The sequence below is a fragment of the Macrobrachium rosenbergii genome, chromosome 2 (assembly GCF_040412425.1).
Source record: "Macrobrachium rosenbergii isolate ZJJX-2024 chromosome 2, ASM4041242v1, whole genome shotgun sequence".
NCBI lineage: Eukaryota > Metazoa > Arthropoda > Malacostraca > Decapoda > Palaemonidae > Macrobrachium > Macrobrachium rosenbergii.
Genome location: NC_089742.1, coordinates 81,409,310 through 81,426,894, shown reverse-complemented (window position 1 = coordinate 81,426,894; position 17,585 = coordinate 81,409,310). Strand labels below are relative to the sequence as shown.

Below are 17,585 nucleotides of genomic sequence, written 5' to 3'. Positions count from 1 at the left end.
ACATCTGATTGCTGAAGCTATGACAGTACAGTATCGTGCTTATAACTGATACATTGGCAAAATGCTTGCCAAGAAACTCTGCCAAGTCTTTGGGACTGGAAATATTGACATCACCCACCTTTAGAATGGCCCAGGGATAGAGGGGGTGATTAAGGAGTTTTCTATACAAAGGGGCAACAAGAAAGAATAAAGTTCAATATGACTGAAAACTGTGAAGACACCCCTAACCTTTCCAGGAGTTCCTCCCTCCACCAGCAACACCAATAAGAGCTGCCTCCCATTGTCCATTCCCTACCCTACCCTATCGCAAAAAGATGGCACAACATGATTACATTGGCTCAAGTATGGAACTAAAATATTCCATAAATGCAATCATCCTCACTCTAATCACCTAGGTGGACAAACTGGACAGAATACCAAGATAAATCTCTGGCACAGGCAGACATCCACACCAGAGAACAGTACTCTAGTAAAGGAAGGACAAATGACCTACAACAGGTTCCACTGATTTTATCAAAGTTACAAATATACGAGGCCTTACATATAATACCTAACTTGTGTGTGACATTTGTAGACACTTTCATTAGATGTTTCTCAAAAGTAAGATGTGAGTTAGAATTTCCATCAAGTATAGTTACAGCTTCAGATTCATTTAGTAGAGTCCCATCTACCTGAAGGGGAGGATTGGGTGGAAAATCAGTACAAGACCTACTCACCAATACTTTTTTTGTTTTACTGGAGTTCAGCCTCATATCCCACTGACTACAACATCACTAATCCATTTTATGTCACAACTGAGACCAAGGGCAGCTTCATCTCTCATAAATGGAGAATTTACCATGCCCGAAAGTGTTGCAACATCAGCATACTGATCAATCTTGTCTTCCAGGCTAACATCCATATAATTTGTATACACTAAAATTAATAGTAGACCAAGAAAATTACCCTATGGAACTCCAGACACAACAGGTCTCGGTTTACTGAAGATAAGAAGAAAGATATCTGAACCTTGGAAAAAGAGAATCCCTTGGTTCGAGAGCCATCCTGACTGTCTTCTAATTGAACGAGAATTTTGATAAACATCAAACATTGTTGGGTGATCAGTCAGTAATCAAAACTATACCACTAGTGTCAGGCATCTGTTCAATAAGGCTTCCCCACCTACTACACACACCACATCCTCATCAGGCAGGTTTTGCAATAAAATTAAATAACATGAAAAAATGTACATATACTGTAGTTGGTCAACCTTGGTCAACCAGGCACTGACAGTCAATAATACCCATTGGCCAGTTTTTTCCAGTACTACATGTCTAAGATGCTATCTTCCAGCCTAGGTTCCAAACACTGACAATTCTTAAGATAATCTATACATTTTTTCTAAACATACAAACCTAGTGTTTCATATGGAATGTATCTAGTGGCAGTGACAGGTGGAGGAAAACATCCATTCACTCAGTAAATAGTATCACTCTTTCCTTCAGCATGCAAATGTGGGTTGGTTAAAGGTGGGATTTTGAATTTAGGTTTGTATACAGTACCTTATATTTGGAGACTCACTCCTTAGGAAGGAGGTATTGTCCAGGGGTCATGAACAATGGTGATCTCTCACTTATAAATGTTAGCTCCCTGGAAATGGTTGTAAGCAGACAGAGTATGACTCATGTTACCACCTGTATATTCCAGAGTATGGCTTGTTTGTAACTTTACTCTAGGAAAGTAGAACTTTGGAAGGTAGCTAATTTTAGCATGTGATCCCAGATAAGTAAGTTCTACCATCTCACACATAAACCGGCTTTAAAATAGGGAGAGAGGGAGTCACAACTACTGACTACCATGTCAGTCAAAGACTGGTAGCTCTGTTATATAACTTACCTCCATTATGCATTATCAATCTTACTACAGTTGAAACTAAGCACAATCCACAAACAAGACAAGTCATTAAACATTTAAATAAGGAAATACTAAAATGAAAAGCTCTAAAGGCAGCCACAATGCAAGATGTTGCAGTACATTTGAATGGTAAGGAGGCTGAAGAATAATGATGTTGTTACACGAGTGAGTGGATGGACTCCCACCCCTATTGCTCGAGTGCTCTTAGCTGCCAAGCTTCAACAAATGGACCAGCTTTTGCTGAATAAATGTATTTAGCTTCCTTTGCTATTACCACAACCACACAGGAAGTTTGGAATTTCTTTTAAGAATTTTTTTGCAGATCTGTATGGCTTCCATAATACAGCTAGCTTTGAATGCATCTTCATGCATTTAGAGCTAGCTATGGTACGACGCTCTACAAATGCTTCTCACTTTTGCTCAATTTCTTGAAAGTTCATTTGAACTTCTAATATGGGCTCAACAGTGCCTAAACAGAGTTTGAAATGGTGTCACAGTCACACTCAAAGGAAATACCTTCAACATTTAGTGCTCTCATATTTTTCGTTTACTGATTTCCTAATACTGATTATTTCTAATAGACTGCTACTAGGAGTGCATTTTCAGATTCCTTGCCCAAACCAAGTATAGAGAAGTAATATTTGTCAGGTGATGGCACAGAATGGACAGGGGGAACCAAGAACAGATGCAGGAGAATTGACGGCTAGACCAAATAAAGCAGTATTCTCTTCAGTTGTAGCAATGGCTTTTCACATTTACATAATACATTCCCCAATTATCAGGTGTGGCCTCGCAAAGAGTAGGGACCTCATGGCATATCCCACCATTGGAATGGGTTCATATGCAATGCCAGAAAAGAACCATCTTACCAGAACCTTTCTGAATAGTAAGAGAAAGGTGGGCATTGTAGAATAAGATAAATCAATAGGGATGGTCCAAAGCCATGCCAGAGTCATCAACAGATGGTCTACCCTAAGCCTGAGTTTATACACCAAACGAATCAAGTTGAGTCGAGTCACTGATGTGAGTCAAACCGACTCATTCACGTTCACCATGAATGAGTCATTCGGAGTCAAATTTACTAATATGGCACTCAGTTCCCCATCTAATTTTGTGGAGTATGGATGCATATTCTCTTCTGAATTAACTGTTCTTTTATGGATTCAGTGCCACAAACACCAGAGAACTCAAAACCTGGGTGCATGAACTTAACATCAAAAGACCTGATTTTGGGAGCTTCAGCAATCTATTCCCAGACTTGGTTAATCATCAAGAAAAATTCTATAAACACTTCAGGGTGACAATAAAAAAATTTCAAATTACTCCAGAATGACACCAGAAAATTTACAAAAGCTGGTGAAACTAACTGGATCTTCCATAGGGAAAATGAACACTAATTGCCGGCATGCACTGGAACTGAAGAAAGACTGGTAATTTTCATGAGGTACAAGCACAGACTTATGTGTGGGTTAGAGCAAATAAAAAATAAATGAAGAAGGTTTGTTTTTTCCTGCAGGAAAGTCTTGAGGATACAAATTAGGAAGTTTGAAATGCCAGATAAATTATAAGTATCATTTTTTTGCTTGTAGTAGAGGAAAGAAAAAAGTTAAGAAAAATTAAATTCTTGGCTCCCTCTTTAGAGTCTGAATATTCTGAGTAATTAGCACTTTCATTAGAGGCGTATGGCAACACTGCATTTGAATGGGCCTGCTCTCAGCAGTAACCATAGTGGGCAGGTTTAAACATCCTCCTAGAAGCTTTATGTATTCCACTCTTGGTGTCCATGTCGTCAATGAGTAATAGTTGTTTCATCATAGGTAACAGGCTTAAGAGAAACAAGCACTCTGGATCATTGTCACCTGTAAAAACTTAACAAGAGCTCAATCTGCATGATGTTCACAGTGCTGCTGACCATGACTGATGAAAAATAGGTTCAGCCGTACCCGTGACTCGCCTTGTTTCTGACTTGCTGTGAATCACTTTGACTCAACTCGTCCAGTGTAAATGGTTTTTGCAAAAATGAATTCAAATTAATGTAGTGTGTTGGACAATTCAAGGAGAGTCTAAGGCAAGTCATGACTCAACTTGACTCATTTGGTGTACATGCAACCTAACAGGGAAAGAGGAGAAGACTCAAATAAGAAAGGATGACACCAGAACTAGACTTTGCCTGTGTGCTCTAAACTAGTCTTAGCAGCAGGAAAACCCACATCAATGTCATTGCCCAGCTCTTCACTGAACCACACAATCCATGTGCCTTTACTCTGCTTGTCCAGTTGAGTCATCCTTCTTTGTTATTAAGTGGCACAGTATGCAAAAGAATTATGGGTTTAGGTAATCACATTACAAATATCTAATTCACTTGATGCTCCAGATCCACATTCTGGAGAAAGGCTAAGACAGTATACTCCCTTTATATTCCATCTGGAGCCAATTCATTACTAGATGGTAATTGGAACTATATACCACATCTGAGCAAACATGTAAGGTTATGCTTCCATGCCTTTCAGCATAGGTTTAATATTTCTTTTGGTTGACAAGGGTGCTATTTATCATGGATCCCTGTCATTTGTCTTTGTCGGTGAACTTGTCCAACTATCTCAGTCCTATATGTACGCCATTATTTGACCAAATGCACTGTCATTCATCCTGCTTAAGCTCTTTGGCTTGCTGTAGGCTTACTCGGTGAAAAATACAAGGAAAAATTGAGGAATTCTGTCCAGGAGTCCCAATAGATGCTTTCTCATGAGAAGTCTAATCTCTCAAAGCAGCCTCAGTCTTAAGTAGAGACACATCTTTCTTAGTGTTGCACTTTGGCAGTGAATGCTGACCCACACTTTATTTCCCAGTAAAACTGAAGACTTGGTGAGGCAATGGCTGGGTCTACTGGCTTTAGTTCTACTTGGGTCTGGCTTTGTCTCCAGTCATATTCATGGCTTATATTTCCTCCTAAGACTTGGCTGCTCTTATGGCATTGTCTCAAATCTATTAAAAATTAATTCTTTGTCTGTTTAGTTAACCCTGTCTCATCCATATCTTGGTTGCTTCCATTGTCCATGTGTGACAGACCATATCCAGTCACTATGGCTATAATTTCAAGGTGACTAGTATTTCCATTTCTCAGGTCTGTGTACCAAGTATTTTCTCCACTATTTCTTGACCACCTCTGTACGGTCCAGACTACTATGACTGGCATTTTTACCTGTGTGATCATCTCTCCCCAATAGTTTTTATGAAAATGACTGGTGTTTCCACTTTAAGAACAGTGTGACCTGGCTTGCTGATGTTCTGGGTGATTGTGACTGATGATTACACTCAAATTCAGACATGATCTTTTTCCTTGACCAAAGTATCCACTTTGGCATAATAACTCGATTCCTCCAGAACATTCAAACCTGGCACTCCTCTGAGTGACTATGATGCCTTCTTAGCCCACTGGTATTGCATGGGATGTGAGTGAACATTCCCAGCATCATCAAAGTGAAGGTCACTAAACCAGCCTGCTCTTGGTGATGCTTCCAATATTGACCTATGAGCCCCACCTACTCACTTACCTATCACCAAAACAAAGCTGGCTAGTTACTCCAAGCAAGAGAAAAAGGAGAAATTGGTTTAAAACCTGCACAATGCAGAAATACTAGTATGGAACCTTGTTCATCAGGGAAACTGGAACAAACTATCAAACTGAATAACAATCAAATGTATATGTCACAACAGAAAAAGCTTTAAAATAATGTACAAACTCACTTTATTGTGCCTTTCTTTAAGGTGAAGTGCACACAATGTTTGTACACATATTGCAGTTTATAACCATGGGGGCTGTAGTTTGATGAAACAGTTGATTTTAAGTGAAAACTATCAATATAATCCAGAGGAAAATTTAAAAATAGATTATGAAAAATATTCTAAGTACAATAGATCTTGGAAGCTATGTCAGTGACAGATGCAATGCTGGAGTAAAACTATCAAAAACGTCAAAAGTGTGAAGCACCCTCAGCTAACCAAATTTTCTGAAATTTTTTTATGACTGTTTAGTATCAATTACATAATCTAACTCTTGATGACTTTCCCACAAGAAACTGATAATACAGATATATTTTATAATGTATAAGCAATATTAGTTCTTGTGTTCACTGAAGACAGGTTTAGGATAAATGTTTCTTTACAGAGCAGCATGCACACCATTTCCTTAATGCTTCTACTTTTATTGCAGTACATACACTAATCATTTCACTTTACAAGAAAATGGAAACACTTACATACAAGCTTAATCAAGAATAAAGTATACTGTGGAAAATTTTCATGTCATACTGTAGCATACAATTACCTGTGCAATATTTTAAGCAATTACAAAGTGAATGAATTACATTTCCACATTTAAATGAAAAAAAATACCTTCAAAATGAAACTCAAGGTCAGAAAGTTAAAATATAAAAAGCAACTACTGCACAATGCTACAATATAAAACAGCAATAATTCTCTTTTACCAAACATAAAAATATTTACAGTTCCCAAACAGGAACAAAAACCAAAATATGAAAACCAAAATATAGACTGGTGATGTATAAATGTCAGGTAAACTAATTGTTATTTAACAGATGCACAGACTAACACATCTGTAACTAGAAAAATTCTGAGATGCTTACCCATTAACTGACATCAACTCCAATGAATGAGAAATCATTAGTTTTAAAAATGCAAACAAAAACTATGAATGAAATGGTAACAAGAAACATGATCGGCTTCTGTACCGAAATTAGTAGCATAATATACATACCAGCAAGTAAATTGTGTCTAAAGAATTGTCTCGGCATAAATGAAGCTCCTTAACAGGGACTGTAATGTAAGTGCCACCCACTTCTTTACCAGTACTAAGCTCAATGAATGACAATTCTCCCAACTCTGTCCCAATAATCGCCAATGATGCATCTCCCACCAATGTCTGCCACCTTTACAAAAAAAATTATGAAGTTTAATAAAACCATTCACACAAAAAAAAGGTCATTTTAAAATTCTGAAGTCTTGAGAAGCACTGCAAAGTCAAAAAACCTACTTTTAAGTCTAGTCTTGAAAGAAAAATATTTGTTTTTCAATGACTAACAAGCTGGAGATAACTTTATTGCTACAACTTCTTTGTCCATTAAATTTTCTGTTACCTGAAAATCATGCTCAAGAAATTAAAGTTTGAAAATTATAAAGTTTTAGGTTAATGCAACTGTAACTTCTAAAAAATCCCTTGAAGAGCCTATTAATAAGAATCTTGGAGGCCATAGGTATTTAAATATTTTCTAATATAGAAACCATCAATGATCAGATGTAACAAATACTTAGAGTAATTTGTATTTTTCCTAGGTACACAGCCAAAGCCTTTTGTACAGGCATATGCATCATTGTGAGCTGGGATGGTCATTCAACTCTGTAACAAGGTAATTAACAGGAAGACTAATGGAGGGTGAGTAGGGAAATAACCTGCACTCACCTGTTCCTAGTCACTTTATCCTTTAGCCACAGGGACAAAACAGGCTGACTGTGGTGGGTTTAATCTACAAAAGGCTCTGGTCTGCACACCCAAGGAAAATATAAATTATTTACAAATTTTATTTTCCCCTACAGAAATACAAACCATCATCTTTTATATAAGAGACCTACACCTTAGGTGGGAGGTTATCTTTGACAACTAACCAGCTGTCCAGACAGAGCTCGGTGCTTGTAAAGCAAAAACCAAACATCCCAAGATGATATATCTAGGGACCTGCTGGTGATGGCACTCCAGTAGAAAGAGGAAAGGGATGTCCACAATACATGCACCTGCTTTCATTGCCACACCAAAAAGTTCATCTGAAAAGGATTAGAGAGTCCTCACTTAAGTGAAGTGGGTGATGTACTCCTCAGAAGAGTCATATGCTCCTCTGGTATCTCACAAAGCCATAAAAGGAAGGGGTGTTCCTGGACACCTCTTTCTTATGCTTACCTGTAACGAAGAACAGAGCTGATACTCTGAAATACGAGAGCAGATCCTTTCAGGAAGTATCTTACAGCTCACATCAGACATGAGAAGCACCTCGTCCAGACAACCACCAATGAAGTCTTGGAGACTCAAGAGACTCCTTGCCACTCTTTTACTAGGCTTTGCTGGACAAACAGACCATCCTGAGAAAAAGCTCTTGGACAAAGCTTCACCCCTGGGGTTGTAAGGTGTTTGGGCCAGGCTGCAAAGGTCAGATTTACTTCCTAATCAACAGAAAAATGCTACTGATGGAAGAAAAAACAAGCTCTGTACGACTTGTCATGTATGAATAACTCCTACAAATGGGGATACCCAGGGTCTTAAATCTGACACCTGGCCTACAGCAAAGTCTGTGACATGTGGAACCAGCAATCCAAACTTATAGATACCTTTAGTCGAGAGTCAGCAGCATTTGATGTTACCTGACAATCAGTCAAGAATAGCCAGGGTCATTTTGAAAACTTAGGTGATCAAGTCTGTTGATCATCCGACAAGGAAAACAGGTTAAATGGTGGGAAATGTAACATTCCACATCATCCCAAGGTTAATGGAATATACTTTCCATTACTGTTCCAGGGAATGGGACAGGAGGAAAGAATTCTGTAAAATTTCTGTTTAGCATGGAAGCAGAGATGAAGCATAGGGAGAAACCCCAAGCTCAAATGGATTCTTCTGCCATTAGAGAAAGAAAGGACTATTCCATTCTTAACCTGACCCCACCCACTGAGCTAATTTGCCAATCAGTACCACTGCCAATAACACAAAAGCAATAGCAAAGCCTTCCTTTTTTGCTTGACAAAATTCCACTTCGATTTTGTTATTGTTAAAAACTGAATGGCTTATCAACAGGGATAGCAATACTTCCTACATTCCCAGAACACTGATATGCAGATAAGATATCCTTTGGCCACAAAAGGACACCTTTTCTGCATATCAGTGTTCTGGGAATGTAGGAAGCATTGCTATCCCTGTTGATAGCAATGCTTCCTACATTCCCAGAACACTGATATGCAGATAAGGTGTCCTTTGGCCACAAAAACTGACAAGAACAACCCTCAACAGCATCCTAGCCCTTACTCAATGCATCTGTAAACTGATGCATTTCAGGAAGGAAGAGTTCAGTGAACTCCCATGGAGTTTCTGTTGTCATGTCACCTGTAGTATCTCTATGGTCTTAGCACCAGGAGAGATGGACAGTCATGTGGAGGCAACAGTGGTGGCTCAACATATCCAAAGTGAGAGCAGGGATCTGCCAATGTGAAAATGAGCTCCAGACAGATGGCTGAGGACAATCTGCCACAGATGACCTGTTTCTTTCGCAGGCCTGGAAATTGGCATTAATAACCCCATAAGTTTGCTGTGCTGTATAGCCATACCCAGGTACAGTCGGGGAAATGATTCCTTTTACCCTCTGCATTCACTAGACATGCTAAATGGCAACGCCACTTTTGTTTATGTAGTAGAAACTGTTGAAAATATGAATGAATTCTCTGTCTCAAAGGCAAGCCTTACTGGTGGAGATGTTTCCGTACCTGTTAGTATATATTCACTTGATTATTTCAAAAGAAACAAAATGACCTGACAACGAAAAAAGTTTATGAACAAACTACAACGTGATTCATGGTTTAATACGTGATTTTTTATGATTATATAAGACGTTGTATCAGAGGGAAATTACATAACGTAATATCATCATACACTGACATACGAAATAGAGGTGGAGGGACAGGGGGTGGGGATGCGGGAAGAGGGAGGAGTTGTTTGTAAGGTAGAGACGATGAACTATCGAAGCATGTATAGCTCCGTTAATGATTTTTCTCCTAACGCCTAAACCTTTTGAAGCTAGTTCTGATTTCCCATTGAAACGATAAATAATGTAGCTACAACAATTGAAAATACCGTTACTTCTGTCAAACTTTATAATAAAAGTGTAGTTTTTCTTATTCAATTTCTTAACAGTGGTTTGCAATAGGATAAATTCAGTTATTGAATACCATAACCTTGACCAGTCCTGTTCAAATGTTTCTGATCACAATTAGCTACATTAGAGTTCAAATATTTACATAGAACGTCAAAAGAATGACTGGACGTATGGTTGCCTCTGATTGGCTGATTACAGCCAGCTATTTTCTTTTGAATATCATCTATTCTATGCTGAATATTCCGTCAAATTTGTGTAATTCAATTGAACAGGGGAGGAAAAGTAGTTCTATCTTGAACAGCCAACCGTTCCATATATTGTTATCAGAAAAGAATCAAAATTTTTTGTGAGAATATGCATGAATAAAATTATTGGAAATACTGAATTCCCAACAGATACACAGGAGTTTGGAGATGATAATAATGCAAGGACAGAGATACAGTCCCCAGTTTACGACGGGTCCAGCTTACGACGTGCCGAGGTGACGACGTTTTTCAAATATATTCATCAGAAATTATTTACTGGTTTACGAGGCATGTTCCGGGGTTACAATCGCGTCGTACGCCGATCCGACGGAAGAAATATGGCTCCAAAACAGCAGGATAATCAAAATTTAGAGGTTTTTTTGATGAAAAACTCAATAAAAATGTAGTTTACATCGTTTTCAGTACACCCAAAGCATTGAAAAGTAAGATTTTCTCAGGATTTTTGACAATTTTCGACAATTTTTCGGTTTACGACGATTTTTTTTTTTACAATTTTCGGTTTATGACGAAAATGGAAACCCCCAAACCGGGGACTGCCTGTATGTATGTATGTATGTATATATATATATATATATATATATATATATATATATATATATATATATATATATATATATATATATATATATATATATATATATATATATATATATATTATATATATATATATATATATATATATATATATATATATATATATATATATATATATATATATATATATATATATATATACAGGTTCGTCGACTTTTAATTTATGCGACTTACGACTGACCGACTTTATAGCTGCTTAACGACAATATAATATATAATAATATTTAATTTTATATTTTACTAAAATACGGATACTTTTTCCGCTACCGCAGCGCGCTCATATCCGAGAGATGCTCAGGGCAGCATTGTGTGTTTGTGTCGTTCGAAAATGGTAAAAGATTCATATTTTTGTAATGTATGTTCTATTTCTATTTTTTGCAAATAAATGTAATAACAAATTACCGTATTTGATGGCTTATAATATGTCTGCATAGGATACCCCAATTTCAGCAGGACATTGAGGGAAAAAAATAAGGTTTCCTAGCCTATGCTCATATGATTTTGATAAGTAAAACTGTAGTATTAGGTTATCATATGCATATTGTTTCTTACCAACAGAATCAACAAAACATTCATAAAGAAGTTATTTACCATATTTATATTTATCAAAATATGTATTATACAATCAGCCATTTACTACGATCGAATGTTTCGTCTGCTGCTGAAAGCTACCTCATAGGTTTACCAATAGATCGCAACACATTCATTTGTAAACATCGTTTCTTACCGCCAGAATCAACAAAAACATTAATAAAGATGTTACCTACTGTAATATATGTTATATATATCCATTAAATATTATAAAAGTATGCAATCAAGGGTAAAATTCAATAAATAAAAATGTTTCCTATGTAACGGCTCGAGTCTCGTGAGCAACTGAACAAAGCCATGTTATTATTCTTAAAAGAGAATGCTAGCACGAAATTACAAGTATGAACTCAACGAAGCCTTGTTATTATGCCTAGAGAGAATGGTAGCAGGAATTGTCAACCACCAATTGATCGAAGCCATGTTGTTATGCGTAAAAAGAATGTTAGCAGGAATTGCCAACTACCAACTGAACGAAGCCTTGTTATCCGTAAAGCTCTCGAGATAATCACCAATAGGTGGCAGCACACGCATACTGTTTATATCTATAAATGTGGAATGCGATCCGCTGTAGACGGCGATAATGATATTAACATTTTAATGAAAATATCGATAATAACAACATAGATATTGATTATAATACTAGCAGTAGTAATTGCGGTGATGGTAAGTGTGATAATGATAAATATAATTATAATAAACTTTGTTTTTTAATAGGTTATTAGGATAACACCGAATTTTACGCTAGGCTACAACATCTACGTGACGTTTCATGTATAATTTCGGCCAAAATTCTTAAATTTTGAGCCTACATTATGTACATAGGGACGAGGGGATTTTAGGCCATTTTTTTTTTTTTAAAGTGCATCTTATACGCCGTCAAATACGATATGTATTTAATTCAAACCTATAAATAAACAAAAGTAAATAATACGTCATACTTGTAGTCGATTGGCAATGCAAATGGCGGATAAGAAAATGTAAACAGACCAGACAGATGGTTTGAATGCCTACAATAAAAATGTTAAATACAGTAATAAAAGTAAGTATTAATCAAGGAGTTCAAGCATGATAAGATTTCATATGCTAAACGTAAAAATAGGTACTATACATGCACATTTTTGGATAATATAAAATGTATATGTAGGCTAGTCATACTTAGGAGATATGATGGATAATATATAGGTACAGAATACATGTACATATGTGGTTGGTCGACTAGATCGACTTCCGACCGCTCTGTCGGAACCTAATGCCGTATAAGTCGATGACTACCTGTATATATATATATTAGACAATATTTAAAAAGCTATTTATTTTTGGTGTTCATGCCTTGATAGAGGCTGCCTGACAGTGGTTCTCGAAGCTTCCAAGAGAGTAATAAGGAAAGAACTTGTTTTCCACGTAAATGCTGGAGCAAGGCATGGCTTGGCTGTTCACTCATTAGACGAGCAAAATAAATATATGTGATGTCATTAAGAAGCAATTACATTCGCTAGATATTTGTGTGATTACATGATACCAACTCTCTCTCTCTCTCGTCTTGAAAAAATGGGTTGTGGATAATGAATGTGATTTTGTAGCAATTGCACCGATATTTATTTTCAGTCACTGTAGCGACAGTATCAATTGATGAAATGGAAACACCGTAGCAGCATCTAAAGATTTTGGAGTTCTAAGCAAAATCATTAACGAAGCCATGCATGGTTTGATTAGATAGTTCACCGCCGCTAACCTCCGAACAACTGCTACCTCCTTCCAACCTTTCACCAACGACCATCCACCTCCGTCCCCTGTGTCAGTCTCAGGAGCCAAACGACACTGCATGATGATATTACTCTACATAATTTCCCTCCTCTAAAGCATTTTATATAATCCTGAGAAAAAACACTTATAAACCCATTTTTTACATTGCAGATTGTTCACCGATTTTTTTTTTTACCAACGTATTTTAGATTTTATGAAATAACGTAAGTAAAATATGTTAACTGGTAAGGAGACGTCTGCACCAATCAGCTAATAGTACTACTACTTAACTACATAAACAAAAGCGGCGTTGCCATTTACAATGTCTCATGAACTCAAGGGGTAAAAGAAATCAATTCCCCAGCTTTACTTGTCTGTTCCTTGGGCAAGAGACCCAACCTCTATCCCTTTGCACTACCCAGTTAAAAGGAAGGATGAAAACTATGTATAAAAGCAGAAGTATCTTGAAGACTGCAGGAGAAACCAATCAACTAAGTAACACAGCTAGTGTATACCCAGTGATAAGCCCAAGATGACATTCTGGTGAAAAATGATATTTTTATGATAAAATAAAGTTTTATATATGCTTACCAAGTAATTACATTACTATAGTTTCTATTAACCGGCAGCGAAAAATTTTGAAAGTCGCCAGTCACGCTATTTTGTTCGGCTAGGTGACTAATCCTGCCCACTTTCGGGTAAGAGAGGAACAACAGGCAAAAGTATTCAATTTGTTTGTGCCATAATGTTCGTGTGAGGGGAGGAGGGAGGGCTCCAATCATGTAGTTACTTGGTGAGTATATAATAAAACTTTATTTTATCATAAAAATGTCATTTTTATACAAGTAACTTACCAAGTAATTGCATTGCTGATTCCTACATTGACAGGAGGTGGGATGCATGAACAAATCTACACCAAAACATTAATAATAATGGTAACAAATTTGAGAACAGAAAGGATTGCTAGCATTAAAAAATGCATGTTGTTTCCTTACCTGATAAGGGAGCTGCTGTAGGAAGGTACTGCCTCTACTGGTGCTCTCCTTATCGTATAGTGGTGCAGCAGTATAGCCAAGGCTCACTTACTATATTAGTGGGTACCATGTAGCAAGGATGATTCCAATTGCTGACAAAGGTAATAATGTTGCCCCTCCCCAGGGAGCAGTACAGAAAAAACAACAATGAAATAAATGTCACCTAATACCATAAAAAGTTAAAAACCACTGCCCAACTACGAAGGACTGGGGGGCATTCCGGTACACTGTACCCCAGGGCTCCCTTAAAAAACTCAACAACCTCAAATCAAGGGAAAGAAAGGAAGGAAAGGATTGCTTCCTACACTTCTTTCCCCAACACCATGCCAGCAACCGAAAATGGACCCAAAGTACAGTAATAACCCGAACTTGCACGATTCGAGTTGCGCGAATTCGCAGACATCCAAACTTTTCATTGGAACCTAACTATCATACACAAGTTTTTCACAGACAAGCGAACGTTTGCGAGTACTGAGAAACCCTGCAAAAGTGTTTGTTTAATTTTTTATGTAATTTATAAGGTTTCAAGCTTTTATGTGTAAATTAAATAACATTAAATAATAAAATTAATAATTTTTTTTTCTCTCTCTCTCTCTCTCTCTTTTACTGAGATTAGAGGATTATTATAGTATATGTATATGTTTATTTGTTTTGTATAAACAAATTTTTAACCTAATAATAAGTACTAATTTCCAAATATTAATAATAATAATAATAACAATAATAATATTTAAAAGGATGGCTGTATTATGCGAATTTATCTTATATAGTGTCTTTTCTATCTTCCTTATGATTATTTTCAGCCTGAAAAGTGAATCATAAGGAAGATAGAAAAGACACTATATAAGATAAATTCGCATAATACAGCCATCCTTTTTAATAAGACCTGTTTAAAAGAGGGTCTACTGCCTTCAAATAATAATAATAATAATACTACTACTACTACTACTAATAATAATAATAATAATAATAATACTATAACTGTAATTACAAAATTCGTGTGTGATACAGGCAGTCCTTGGTTATCAGCGGTGTTCCGTTCTGAGGGTGTGATGATAACCAAAAATCGGTGATTTTCACACTTTTTCGGCAAATTTCGGGGCTTAGCGGCACCGAAAAGTGCCAATTTTCAGTTACCAGAGCCTGTGTTAGGTATGCATTGGCGCCAATAAGCAGAAATCGGCAATTTTCTGTGCCAAAAATTGCCAATTTTCATCGCTAGACAAGCGCTGTAAAACCGGATCGCCGTTAACCGGGGACTGCCTGTAGTATATTAAACAAATAAATATTTTTCCACATCTTTTGTTCGAAGCTTGAAGGCAAAGCCGTCAGACATGTTGATTTAACATGACAAGATAGGAGAGTCTTGCTGATTAGCTGGTCAAAAGTTTCCTACTAATTCTCTCTCTCTCTCTCTCTCTCTCTCTCTCTCTCTCTCTCTCTCTTGTTCGTAGTTAGCACAACCTACGTATTACTGTTTCTCTGTATGTCTTTACCTGTGCAGTAGATAATTTTAAATTGACCTAATTTTACCTGTACCATCTACAAAATGCAAATGCGCCATTTTAAAACACAGAGACATAGAGCATTTCAGAACAAAGAGAAAGAGACAGAATACAGAAGTTTTTAATAACAAGGTTGAGAACACTTCTAAAAATAGATAAGATGGTATCTAACGTAAGAATAACTTCTCTCTCTCTCTCTCTCATGCATGTTATTCTCTCTGTCTCCGTAATAATTCATAAATAATTTAACTTGATATTTCAAGTAAGGATAATTCTCTCTCTCTCTCTCTCTCTCTCTCTCTCTCTCGTGTTATTCTCTGTGTCTCCGTAATAATTGATAAATAATTTCTCTCTCTTAAGTAAGGACAACCCTTGTTTCTCTCTCTCTCTCTCTCTCTTTCATAATTAGCGCTCACACATTTTTACAACTTATTTCTCTGTGCGTCTTTACCTGTACAGTTGACAGTTTAAATTGATCTAATTTTACCTGTACCGTCCACAAACTGTAAATTAACTAGTGTGGCAAATACATTAAAAAACATAGAGACATAATAACTACGAGTTGTATTAGTCTCGATATAAAAAACACTGTTTGGTCACGAAAAAGCATTTCAGAACAGAGAGAAAGAGACGTAGTATAAAGAAGTTTTTAAAAAGAGGTTGAGAAGAATTCTAAAAATAGATTGGTTGGAGGGGGAGAGAGGCAGAAATTCTCTTCCAACGCTATTTTTATGTCAACCATTTATTTCTTTTTTTAAGGGTAATGTATTAAGCTAACTTTTAAATGAAATTACAGTACCTTTAATTTTATTTAAAAGTTAGCTTAATAATTTGGCAGCATGATTAGGGTTATATTTAGTGTTCAAACTTTAGAAATAAGCATTTATTAGCATTTTTAGAGACCGTGCCAAACTTGCGCAAAAATTCACCTTGCACGAGGGGTTCTGGAACCTAACCACGTGTAAGTTTGGGGTATGACTGCACTGCAATTATCATAAACTGTTTCAATTTCCTTCAAATAATGAGTTGCAAAGACTGACTTACATTTCCAAAAAGTCGCTTGCAATATCGAGGGGAGACACAAATTACGCTTGAATGCCAACGAAGTGGCTACAGCCCTAACTTCATGAGCGCTCACTTTACACAATGAAAAAACCTCATCTTCAACAGAAGAATGGGCTTCCAAGATGAGGTCTCTAGGGAAGAATGCCAGGGCATTCTTTGAAAGTGGCCAAGAAGGATTTTTAACAGAACATCATAAGGCATTTGAAGGACCACGAATCTTCTTTGTTCTGTGAAGATAAAACCTTAGAGCTCTCACAATACACAATACTTTCTCTTCCTCATTTGGGACTACTATCTCATACAAGCTTTTAATTGCAAAGGAACGAGGCCATGGATTGGAACTGGACTCGTTCTTGGCTATAAATCCTAAAGAGAAGGAACAGACAGCATTTTCTTGGAAAAACCCACTCTTTTGTCTATTGCATGGATCTTAAGGATTTGTTTTGCAGTCGCTAAAGCGACTAGAAAGAGGGTCTTTGTAGTTAGATCTCTCAGGGAAATCGAATGCATAGGCTCAAATCAGGGACCAGACAACCATTTAAGGACCACGTCCAGGTTCCATGGCACTCCTGCTACCTCTTTCTGTCTCATAGTGTCAAACGATCTAATTAGATCACACAAATCCTGATTAAAGGAAAGGTCTGCTTCCCTGTGTCTAAAGACAGAGTTTAATATGGCCCTATAACCCTTGATCGTTGAGGATGACAGGTTCCTGTCAGTCTTAAGATATAGTAGAAAGTCTGCTATTTTGGCTATAGATGTCTGAAAGACGACACTCTGCACTTCCTGCACCATTCTCTAAAAATTGTCCACTTAGCCTCATATACTCTATCAGAGGACTGTCGCCTGCATTTGGCAATAGCTTGCGAAGTCGATCTTGAAAACCCCTTCTTTCTAAGAAGTTTCCTGACAGTCTGTATCATGTCATGGGCAGAGTAGACAATCCCTGATGAAAACGCCTGAAGT

General features: G+C 36.9%; 1 protein-coding gene across 2 annotated transcripts in view; it reads right to left on the bottom strand.

Annotated features, from left to right (window-relative positions):
- Nucleotides 1-17,585, bottom strand: part of ca (claret) — a 307,235-nt gene that overhangs the window by 222,502 nt on the left and 67,148 nt on the right. For both annotated transcript variants that reach the window (XM_067121505.1, XM_067121496.1), the window contains exon 5: nt 6,671-6,842. In XM_067121505.1, the coding sequence (XP_066977606.1) occupies nt 6,671-6,842 (172 nt within the window). The remainder of the gene's footprint in view (nt 1-6,670; nt 6,843-17,585) is intronic.